At 46.8% G+C, this 12,512-nt stretch overlaps 1 protein-coding gene across 1 annotated transcript in view; it reads left to right on the forward strand.

Moving 5' to 3' along the window:
* LOC115083210 (SCO-spondin-like) overlaps nucleotides 1-12,512 on the forward strand; it is a 508,366-nt gene that overhangs the window by 411,474 nt on the left and 84,380 nt on the right. The window contains exons 93-95 of the mRNA XM_029587016.1: nucleotides 261-431; nucleotides 5,422-5,580; nucleotides 5,921-6,051. Coding sequence (XP_029442876.1) covers nucleotides 261-431; nucleotides 5,422-5,580; nucleotides 5,921-6,051 — 461 coding nt within the window. The remainder of the gene's footprint in view (nucleotides 1-260; nucleotides 432-5,421; nucleotides 5,581-5,920; nucleotides 6,052-12,512) is intronic.

The following is a 12,512-nucleotide window of genomic DNA, read 5'->3' on the forward strand; positions in this document are numbered from 1 at the left end:
GCCCACTTATGCTCAAAAATGGTGTACCACGGACAGTAAAGAGGAACTCATTATTTCTTAAAGAAGCGCGTTGCAATGCATAGTAACACGTTGTGCTCTCTCTTTGTGCCTCTCTCCTTCTCTTTATCCTGCTTCTTTCTCATTTTCTCCCACTCGCTCCATCTGTCTCTGTTCATTGCCTCTGTCTCCTCTCTCTGTTCTCTCCCATTTCTCCTTCCTTTTCTCCCTCCCTCGTTCTTTCCCTTTCTCCTCTCCTGTAGAGAGTGACTGGTGCAAATGGTCAGACTGGAGTCCTTGTTCCAGGAGCTGTGGCGCTGGAATAGCCAGCAGGAAGTGGACCTGTCAATGCCCGGCCCCTGAGTCTTCGGATGTCCCATGTAATGAGAGTGAGCTTGTAGAAGCACAGGCCTGCTATGCCCAGCCTTGTGATGGTAGGTGCCCTCTCACTCCCATTAGGGATGTAGTTCTACTTAATTCGAGGCCTTTTTTGGGAGGTCTCCCCCCCCCCCCCCCACACACACACTTCAGGAGAAACATGGAGATGGCTGAAAAACCACAGAGGAGAGCAACGATAAGACTGAGAGTTTTGGAAAATGTAACCTAGGAGGAAAGGTTGAATGAGTTGGGTTAGTTTCGTTTGGAAAAGGAAAAATTGAGGGGTTGACTGACAGCAGGCTTCAATCCTTTGCAGCAATAATAACAAACATCAAAATGGCATAAGAAAAATAGAAAAAAAAAATGGAATTTAATGTTCCCAGTAACTGAAACAAAAAAAATACTCAAAAGATGATCAAAGTCACTTTACTCTCCATTGCCTCAGGTACAAAATTAGATTGTAAGCCCTGTGGGGATAGGGAAATGCCTATAGTACCTGAATGTAATCTGCTTTGATGTACACTTTGAAGCGCCAAAAAGCAGAATATAAAAATTTAAATAAATTTAAATAAATAAATAAAGATGTATTGATATTGGTGTATCCCAAGATCTGATGCAGAACTGCAAGTATAAAATCTACAGAATATGTAAAATATATGTAATATATCAGCAGATAAATTCCCATCCAGCCTTCCTAGTTTTCTCTGAGGATAAACATTACATACAGCCACACAAGATGGGTGACGTCATCCAATGGTGCCAATTCAATCTGTTTTCTCCTCTAACCCAGAAACTTCTAGATTACGTTCTGGGCATGCATGGTAGTTCCTGCCCTGGTGTCGCTGCATCACCTCCCTCAGTCTGTTTTTGTCTGCTTCACGAAGGGTCACATTCCCTGTATGTACCCAGATCACTCCAGACTGCTGGATTATGCCTCCCTTCCAGCAGATGGAGACAGAGAAAAACTTGAAGGGCACCCACTCTTAACACGATGTGCCACCTGCGTCCCTTCAGTATGTCTCTGTCTCCAGCAGATAAAGGTGGCAGAACTTGTGGTCCTCCTTTAGCTTAAAGAAAAAAGAAATTTAATACTTTAAGGGATTCTTTCATTTAGGGATCCTCATATTTGCCAATTGTTTGGTCAAGCAAGTTTTGAAAAAAAAAAAAAAAGGTCAGTTAGCAAGGACCTAAAAAAAAAAAAAGGAACAGAAGAGGATTCTGCCATGCTGTTCCTCCCAGGGAGTCGCTAGGTCCTAGGAGGACCGTCCCCCCTGGTTGTAGGTTGAGCTAGGGGTCGGTGGCCCAGTAGCTCGTGGACCCCGGGAGATGACTGCCTGGCTGGGATGAGTACCAGTGGTCCGTGCCCTCCCCCTCGGCCCTAGCCTCAGATATTATACATTCCTCTGCAGAGGCCTTTAAAAAAAAAAAAAAAAAAACCTTCTGTGAGTGGATGGTTTTGCCATGGCTCTGCATTTAGATTCCCGCTTTCTCACTCCCAGGTGTCTGAGGCAGTTCTTTTGTTTTCTCTTCAGAGTCGGCAGGTGGCCTCAGAGGCGGACAAGTTGATGGCCTGGGCGGAGCTCCATCTGGCTCGGCTGCAGGCCTTCCACATAGCCGGAGTCGACAATGTGCTAGCGGATTTTCTAAGTCGGCAGCATCTAGATCCCAAGAGTGGAAGCTGTCTGAAGAGGCGATGTCACTACTCTCTCGCTGGTGGGGTGCTCCATATCTAGACTTGATGGCGACCCAGAAAAATGCGAAGGCCCCATGCTTCTTCAGTCACAGACGAGAACATGGGGCAAAAGAAGTAGTCGTCCTAGTTCTCCCATGGCCCCGCGACGTCCTGATCTATGTGTTTTCTCCTTGGCCTCTGGTGGGCAAGGTCCTCAGGAGGATAGAGGTTCACCTGGGGACGGTTATCCTCGTTGGGCTAGAGTGGCCACGGAGACCATGGTTTGCGGATCTAGTCAACCTAGTGGTGGACGGTCCTCTTCGCCTTGGACACCTTCCAAACCTTCTGTGCAAGGGTCCAGTATTTTTCGACCAGGCGGATCGCTTTTGTCTAGTGGCCTGGCTTTTGAGAGGAGAAGATTGAGGAAGAAAGGATACCTGGAGGAGCTCATTTCCACACTTCTCCAGGCACGAAAGCCCTCTACCTCCCTTACCTATGTTCGGGTCTGGAAAGTCTTTGATTCCTGGTGTTGTGAGATAGGGATCTCCCCTCGTCGTGCTTTGGTGGCTCAGATCCTGGCTTTTCTACAGAAAGAGTTAAGCAAGGGATTATCCTTCAGTTCCTTACAGGTTCATGTCACAGCCTTGGGCTGCCTGAGAGGATGCATTGAGGGAGCACCTCTTGCTTCTCACCCCAATGTGGGTCATTTTCTGAAGGTAGCAAAACGCCTTAATCCCCCAGTCTGTCCCATTTGTCCATCGTGGAGTCTCAACCTGATGTTACAGGTGTTGTGTGAGCCTCCTTTCGAGCCCCTCAAGCAGGCTATCCTAAAGGATTTAACTCTCAAAACGGTGTTCTTGATGGCAATCTGTTCCGCTAGACAGGTCTTGGAGCTTCAAGCATTGTCCTGTCGGGAACCTTTCCTGCGTTTTTCCGAGGCTGGGGTGTCGCTCGAAACGGTTCCTTCTTTTCTTCCGAAGGTGGTCTCGGGCTTCCACTTAAACCAGTCGGTGGAACTTCCGGCCTTTCCGGATTTAGATTGGGAGGCTCCTCACTCTAGAGATTTGAGACGGCTTGATGTTAAGTGGGTACTCTTGCGGTATCTCGAAGCCACTAATGATTTTCGGGTTTCAGATCATCTTTTTGTACTGTGGCGTGGTCCCAACAAGGGTCATAAAGTGTCCAAGGCTACAATTGCCTGGTGGCTGAAAGAGGTGATCGCTTCCGCTTATATTTGTCGAGGGTGACCTGTTCCGGAAGGTCTCAAAGCGCATTCCTTCCACTCACAAGCAGCTTCCTGGGCAGAGAGCCAGCTCATATCGCCACAGGAAATCTGTAGAGCGGCAACTTGGAAGTCGCTACACACTTTGCTAGACTTTATCGTCTAGATGTTCAAGCTCCAGTGTTTGGGACATTTGGCAGTAAGGTCATCCGAGCGGGACTCTCCAGGTCCTACCCTACTTAGGGAAGCACTGGTACATCCCAGCAGTCTTGACTGATCTGTGTACGCACAGGGAAAGGAAAATTGGTTCTTACCTGCTAATTTTCATTCTTGTAGTACCACGGATCAGTCCAGACGCCCACCGTTGAGGGGGTCTATTGGCTGGAGAGTCCGCTTGCTTACTCTTCTATTTCCAGATGTCCACAGGATTTACTACAGGCACCAGAAACCTCGACAGAAGAGCTTACTTCGTGTATATAGTTGTAGTTGCTGTTAATTCTATCCTTGCTTGATCTACCCATTAGTATCATTTTGTTCTATTCTGCTTTGATATTCTTAATACTGAAGGGACGCAGGTGGCACACCGTGTTAAGATGGGGTGCCCTTCAAGTTTTTCTCTGTCTCCATCTGCTGGAAGGGAGGCATAACCCAGCAGTCTGGACTGATCTGTGGTACTACAGGAACAAAAATTAGCAGGTAAGAACCAGTTTTCCTTTTCTTCTCATCTCGTCAACCACGTCAGCACAGCTGAGAAGAAAACTACGCTAAAATCATAAGTAACCAAATTTGAAACTAAAGATGGCAATGCCAACATCAAAATCATTGAAAAAGAGCAGGAGCCCTTTTAAGACGTGTAAACAATTCCATCATAAGATGGCGATAGTGGATCAGCATGACTGCTGAATCTGCTGTTTGGGCCTATACCATGATAGTGGTGTTAGGTATCTTTGTCAACCCGACTCCTCTACTTCATATGCGCTTCTAAAATTCAGTACTTATCGTCTTCTCTATTGTGGGCCAATGCCCACCCAATTGCTGGTAACTTCCTATAGGAGTTGGAGCTGCCTAGTGTGTATGACATAGGGGAGACGGATTCACCGTCAGGGAGAATGAAAAATTAAATTTAAGATTTAGAATATAAATAAAAATAATTAAAAATATAAAAAAAGTTTTTTGAGAATAAAGACGGTATGCTATAGAAAGGTATAATCACACAGTGGTTATTACGTATATAGCTACCACAGAAGTTCCCCAGAAGTGGTTGGTGGTTGGTGGTTGATAATATTATAGAACGGGGAATCGAGGTTTGGTTGTTTGTAGTTGACACCGCCAATCTGTGGCATTGATCCAGTTGGCTTTTAGGGAGTTGTAGCCTGCAGGTACCAACCTGACGATCGCATGACCTGTGGTGTCACTAGGTTGTGCTTCTTTTATCTGCTCCTTGTTGTACACTTGTTGGATGTTACCCAGCCACTATTAAATCTGTTGATACTAAGCTGATTGGTTTCTAGAGAATCGTAGCCTGCTGGTTCCCAGACCCATATCTTAGGTTTCTGCATCATGATAAATGCATTGAGGTAAAGTGTCCTCATCCTTGGATAAATTTAACAAGACATCAGGATTTACCCAAGCTGAGCTTTGGGCTGGCACATGAAACCTTAATGGTGATGACCTGTTATTGCAATGTATTTATTTTTTAAATTTATGCACTGCATAATCAATAAAAATATTAAAAGCAGTGTACAATAATACACTCATAATTACAATACACATACCATAAGGATGTTTGCAGCTTTTTTAGTGCTGTGGTGAGACACCAGATTTTTTTATCCAGATTTCTCTGCTACTACTGTTAAGCATTTATATAACTGGCATTTACCTCTTACGGGAAATGACTTGGGAATCTCCCCAGGGGCAATAAAAAAGGCTGCTATTGCCCTTGAGACAAGCAGTCAGTAGCTGGTTTGTAAGAGTCTCACCTCGTTCACCTAGAATATGGGATTGAAGCAGCACATGAGATGGATGTCTCACTTTACTCAGTTTAGCGTTGTTTGTTTTGCGCAGTTCATTCACGTGTCTGTAGGAGCGGGCTGTGCTCCCAGGTGTTGTGCTTTGCGTGCTAACTCGTTCCTTCTTTGGCTCATCCTCCTAGGGGACTGTGCCTGGGGCCCATGGACTGACTGGACCGAGTGCTCTTGTCAGTCTCTCATCCAGCAGCGATTTCGAGACCAGCTGGGCCCGAATTATGGAGACAAATCATGCCATGAGCTGGGAACACAGCTGAGGAAGTGTGACCTCTCTGATTGCTCAGGTGAAAAGGGATCTGGGGAAGGACTTGGGGGTGGGTCCATGTAACTGCCCGAGGAAGAGGGAGCTAGAGACAGAGCTCGGGGAGGGCGGGGTGTGTGAGTGCCGAGGAGACAGGTTGCTGGGGACAGATGGAACTTAGGCTGTGGGATCAGTGAGTGCTCATGTGAGAGGAAGTGGGGGACAGAGCCTGAGAGAAAGGAATCTATAAGCCCTCAGGTGATAGGGGCCCAGGGACAGGGATGGGTGACGGGATGGGAACATGATGTGACAGGCAGCTGGATACTCGGTTATGTGCTCTTTGCCATCTCTTTTCTATTTGCTGTTTATTTTAATGCCTCCAGAAACCAGCTGTGATCCTCCCTTTGAGTTCCAGGCCTGTGGTTCTCCCTGTACTGCTCTTTGCTCCACCGTGTATCAAAAGGAGATCTGCAGGGACATGTCAGCGTGTCTGCCAGGCTGCTACTGTCCACATGTAAGTCTATTGCAGGCAGTATTCTAAACAGAGCAAGTTTTTGGGGCCTACGTGTTCCATTTAGTATATCTATACAGGGTACAACAGAAATGCTTTGTGATACGTGGAATGAGACAGAGTTTTGGCAGAGCGTGCCAAAGCATGAAATGAGTGTAATGTTTGCCAGAACGAGCTGCAGTGTGGTGCAAGGTGGTAGTCTGGCAGAGCAGCTGAGACCGGATGCAAGGTGGAGTTGGGACAAAGCAACGAGGTGGAATTACGCGTGCTGAGATACTGCACGAGGTAGTGCTTTAGTAGAGTATGCTCAGGTGCAAGTTGGACTTTGGTTAGAAAGGGTGAAACACAGCATGCGATATAGTTTAGGCAACATGGATGAGATATAGTACAAGGTGGAATTGGGGTAGAGTATGCTAAGACACAGTGTGAGGTAGAGTTTGGGCAAAGCAGTTGAGACCTGGTGCAAGATGGCAGGCTAGCAGTGTGTTGAGACACCGCTATGTGTGGTAGAGTTCAGGAAGAGTGGGTGAGACACGGCTCTTGGTGGTACATCAGCAGCTTTATTCCATGTCCTAGACATAACTGGGGGTTGGGTGCAGCTTGTCTCTTTGGCAGTTTACTTGGGTGAACACTTGTGTACAGGTCAGAAAATTGCCTTTCCGTGCACATAACAGCTCAGTCGCTTTAACCCACAGAAGCAAAGAGGCAGGGTTAAGTTGAGGGAATGAAAGTATGTGTGGAGATCACAGGTGCATGCCCAACTTGTCAAAGGGAAATTCTTGCTCTCACAAGCCCATGTTTACAAAAGGTTTTCCATTATATGTAAGGTCAGATATTTAATCATTGCGATTTGTCTGGCTAACTGGAAAGTTATCAGGACTGCTTCAGGAGTTTAAGGTGATTTTAACCTTGTTGCAGGCTAGGAAGTCTTCTCTTTATGTTGGGTGTTTGAAACCTGGTGTCAGAGAGCGGAGTTCTCTCCGTTTGAAGCGATGATTTCTTTGCAAACTTTCTTTTCTACAGGCAGGATTGTAGAAAGGTTTAGCCCTAAATTTTTGTAAGGTGCATGTTATTGCATTCTCTTGTTACAAAATCTTTCTCTGGCTTCTCACCCGGAAGTGGTCAGGATTTTTAGGGCAGTGAAAGGGGAGCAGGTATCCAAGACTACTATTGCCAAATAAATTAAGCAGGCGATTGCACCTGCATACATTTTCAAGGGCATGGTGATCCCTGATGGTCTTAAGACGCATGCCATTCAGGATAAAGTGGCTTCTTGGGTGGGCCGTCAGTTATTGTAGCTGCAAGATATTCATAGGGCAATGACATTGTCTTCTTTACATACATTTTCTTGTCACTACAAATTGGAAGTGCAGGCCTCTAACACTTCTTCCTTTGGGGGCGGATGTCTTGTGAGTGGGTCTTTCAGGTTCCCTCCCAGTTTAGAGTGGCTTGGATATATCCTATTTGTCTGGACTGGTCTGGTGGATGAGGACAAAGAAAAAATGTGTTCTTACTTTCTAATTTTCTTTCCTCGAGTCTTATAAGACCGGTCTATAATCTCACCCATTTGTTCTTCAGAGTGCTCTTCTGTGTACATATATAAGACTATTATGATTGTTTTCCTCTTTGGAGGGAGGAGGGGGTCAAGCATAGTTTGGTGGTTCACCAGCAAGAGTTTTGCCTTCCCCATGCTAATGGGGAGGGTTTGTTATCTTTGATATAGAATTACTGAGGTGGCACACTGGGTTAAGTACCAAGCAGACATTAACGCTTTTTTTTCTCTATCTTCATCTGCTGGTAGGAGAGAAAAATCCATTTGTCTGGACTGGTCTGGTAGGATTTGAGGAAAGAAAATTAGCAGGTAAGAACTAATTTTTCCTTAACTGAATATTGAAATATTTGGTTAAATGGCGGAAAAGGAAAAAAAAACCTTTGCAGGCCAACAATCTCAATTTTCTACATCCTACCCTGCTAATAAACTAAAACTAAAACTAAGGTGGACAATAGTGCCGGAACCCCCCCCCCCCCCCCCCCCCACCCCTCACCTTTTCCCAAGCCTCCAAAGATTACAAGAAAGTTGTGGGCCACTGAAAATAAAAGTGGCCCACCCTCCTCCGCAATCCCAACCCAAACCTTTCTGCCCCACCCGATGCCTCCAAAATTCTTATGCCACTGGGAGAAAACTACGATCGTAGAAGTCCTAACAGCATCTAGAGTTGCTATAACAGCAGCGGCGGTAGGGGGAGAAGCTGCTCAGGCTGATAAGCCTATAACTTTCTTGTAATCTTTTTGGGGACTTAAAGGGAAGGGAGAGGTTTTGGTGACTAATGACCCACATTAGTTTCAGTTTTTTTTAGCAGGGTGGGGGATTGGGCCTATTGGTTTGCAAGGGTTTTCTTTTTTCTTTTCTGTCATTTAACCAGATATGTTTCAATATATCCAGATAAGCTTAAAGTTATCCGAATGCACTTTAAACCTAGAAACATAATGGCAGAAAAGACCATATGGCCTATCTAGTTTGCCCATCCACCCAGCTCATGTAGCTGTACACTTTCAGTAACTTCCTCTGAGGTCCCATGTGCTTAGCCCATGCTTTCTTGAATTCAGATACTGTTTTTGTCTCTACCACTTCCACCTTCTCTGTAAAGAAATATTATTTTCTACCCCTTTTTTCCGTCGATAAGCAGGATGAATTAGCCATGCTTTCTGGGTGACGTCATCTGGCGAAACGGGGGCGGAGCTATGCAAGCTTCAGAGCTTTGCTCTGCTGAGCCTGCGCGGTCGTTCCCGCGCATTCCTCTGACTCTTCCTTAGTTTGTTTTTTTTATGCATTATGTGCAGTAGTGTGGAGCTACTTCTCTCCTAAATTTTTTCTCCTCATCTAATTTCACTCACTACACGATCCCCAAAACAGCACTTTTAAGTGCTATTATCTCTAGAAAATTACTCGGCTTTAAATACTGCTAATGTGGGCATAGTATGTCTGTGACAGACGGACATAATTATTGTTATATTTGCCTAGGCTCAGACCACAACCAAACAACCTGCAGGGTCTGTGGATGGATTACTCCCTGGGCCCAAAGGCAACATGCTCAAAAAATCACCCAGCTCAGGGAAGAAGATAAAGGATCTTCAGAAACAGGAAGCCCTTCCTCCCCTCCTTGGGATGGCAGGTTGACTCAATCGTCTCCAGGGCCTAAGTCTCATCACCCGTCTGTTCAAAAGAGGAGGGCATCCTTTATTGGGCTGGTAATATACATAGGAGATCCTAAACAAGTTCCAACTCGGTACCGAGGGCCTCGACGCAGGCAATAATGGACCTGTCGCATAAACAGACAGATGTCAAAAATGTTACAGAAGTGCATGCACAAGCCACACAACACACCAGTGCATAGTGAAACATTACAGCTGACACCACACGGTGCACCATGAAGCGTCGTCTCAGTCAATGCTTACACAAAGCATCAGGCTTCGGTGCAGCCGACGCAGGAATCAAAGCATCATGATACATCAGTGCAGTCAACACATGCCCATAGGCTACTATGAGGGGAGATGATGCATCGACGCAACAGTTGCATATGAAGCACTATGATCCAAAGCAAATGCGTCCTGGCCATTCTTTTTTAAAACAAAAGGAATGAACAAGCACAGGAGACAAGAGAACATTTGCAGCTCCTTTCACCTCTACTATGCAAGCTAAAAAGAGACAGGCAGCTCCCATGGAAAGGACACATGCTCAGTCTACAAAGAAACAGAGAACAGAAGAAACTATCATGATCCAAGAAGAATCCAAGATAGAAAATTTATTGGACTAGGGTGACATATCACCTTTCTTGGGCTTTCCTCACTCCAGCCCTTCATCATTTTCTTCTCAGAGTGTTAGAAGAGTTTACTCCGATCTGTCTTCAGCTTCTCGCAAGAGGAAACACTCTCATTTTCAAAAGAACTAGTGAAAAGGAATAAGGAGGCAGTCACAGAACCAACCACTTTTACTTGTAGAAGACCGCCAGATTTTTCTATTTTAATGGTAGCTATCCCATCTCCTCAATGATCAGTATATAAGCCTTTCACACCTTCGCCCACACCTCTGCGGCATTGATTGCAGCACACAGAATGGCATGGCTCAGAGTGAGTGCCATCAGGGGAGATGTCCATGAAAAAGCTAGTTTTATCTTTATCTTTACCTTTATCTTTATTTAGAATTTAAAAAATCGCCTATATCCTAGGCAATGTAAAAAAAGATCCTAAAACATATGTACTAAAACATAAAATCAAATATAAAAACATCAATAATAAAACAAGACTGCAGAATAAAGCAGAAATCACTAATATAACAATAAAACCACATGAACATGGCTCCCTGAACGGATGTGTGTACTCTCAGCTCCTGCTTGTCCTCCCTTTTCTTAACATTTGCCTCGTTCCCTTTTCATGGAAATGTGAGGAAAAGGAAAGGAGTTGTTCAGTCTTAGTGTTACGTGAAGGGTGTTTAGTGTGCCCTTGGGCCTTAGCCCGACCCCAGATGGATCCAGGGCCGAACCGAGGGATGACTGTGTGTCCCAGCATGGCAGAACACGGTCTTACCCTCTGCTAGGCCTGCAAGCTCCCAGAGCCAACAACAGATGATGTTGGTAGGGGAACGGTCTTCCGACTGTTCCGAGCCCTTTTGGACCTGCCGCTTGAATCGGCATGGAGCAGCAGGCTGGCCTGAGGATGAGGGCAGACGGAGGCCTTGACACGAAGACATGACACCAAGGTTGATGCGACGGCATCACAGACGAGGGTTAAGGCGAAGACATGACACCAGGGCTGATGCAACAGCATCAGAGACGAGGAACTTGACAAAGTCCAGACGAGATGAGAAGCTGGGAAGGAAGACATTGGCACTGTCTCTCAGGGCACCCTACACAGCCCACCTTCACGGGCGGACCCAATGGGCTGGTCACGGATCACCCTGTCCCACTGTGCGCCCTACACAGCCCGAGGAGGCTGGTCACAGACCACGCCAAGAACGGGACGAGCGCAGGGAGGAATCCAGTCGAAGTGGGACTCCGACGACGAAGCCAGATGTCGCCTGAAGCACCACAAGGGCTGGCAGGACATGACGGCTCAGGAGCACAGGACACCAGTCCACTGCCAGCATCTCCCATGACGAAGCTGCATCACCTGGAGATCCACAGCCGGCAGAACAGAAGACTGCGGAGCACTGACGACACAGGAGCAAACCACCAAGGAAGCAGGAACATCAGGAAGACGAGACACCAGGACATCTGGACGAGGACCTCAGGCACGAAAACATGATTCAAGACACAGACGAGACAAGGAGCTCCACAAAGAAGACAAAGGCCTGTCGGAGCACTGGACAGCAGAAGTTTCCAGAGATGAAGTAACTCCGATGCAAGGCCAGGCTGACTGGAAGTTGAAGTCCTTTTATAGGGCTGCAGACCGGTGACTCCCTGGGAGGAGTTTGGATGGCCCACACCTAGCTGGCCCTATAACTACGGAGGAGTGCTGCGGGCCGGCCCATAGGGAGAAGGGCGGGGCTCAGTCAGGAAGTCCATGCAAACACAAGCAGCCTCAGGCAGGCCCCAAGGACATCGAGGCCTCCCAGGCCCTGGAGCAAATCCTGGACAGTTCGCAGGCGAGACCCCGGCTTCGGAGTGGCCCCCAGGAAGAGGTAAGGAGCCTCCCGTAGCACCGCTACAGGAGGGTTCATAACACTTAGCCCTCTGCAGGAACTCCTCAGCAGACCACCATTCCAGAGTACGCACCGTGCTGCCCCAGCAAATGATTGTGGTTTCCGACTTGGCTGAAGGGGCTGCTGGCCCCTTGATAGCTGAGGTTTCTCTCAGCCCGATCAATTGCTCATCATCTCGTCCTCCTGGACTGTCCTCCTGTGCAGGAATTGAGTTGTTGGGGCAAATCAGGATCCCCGATGCTACCCTGAACCACTGAGCGGCATTCTGCTGCCTCCTTATGCTGATGTACCGCAGCGGGGGAAAGCCACTGCTCATAGACTGCCGTGGGAAACAGCAGCACAGCTTCAACTCCAGGGGACGGAAAGCATGGCGGAGAGAGAGGTGTCTGGCATCTTGGCAGCGGATGAGGCCCCGCTAACTGATAAGGTGTCTATAGCTGGTTCGCGGGAGATTCAGGAGGCTATTAATATTCTTCAGGTTAGACCAGCATTTTCTAAACCTAACCTAGTTACTTTGGATACTTTGTGGGGTGTGTTGGCCTCTTGAAAAATCTGTTTCTGCTTTAGTAACATTAACATTTGACATTCATTCAAAATGTTTGCATCAAGATCAAGTGTCTGCCTGCGAGTCAACTATTTCTAATTTACAGTCTTCTGTTTCTCAAGTAAGAGAGGGACAAGCCAAACAAATGATGGATTCTATGCTGGTTTCCCGTAAAATGGAAAGTCTGGAATATGCTTCAAGGAATCTGAATCTGTGCATCTT

Source organism: Rhinatrema bivittatum, chromosome 2 (genome assembly GCF_901001135.1).
Source record: "Rhinatrema bivittatum chromosome 2, aRhiBiv1.1, whole genome shotgun sequence".
NCBI classification, from domain to species: Eukaryota; Metazoa; Chordata; class Amphibia; order Gymnophiona; family Rhinatrematidae; genus Rhinatrema; species Rhinatrema bivittatum.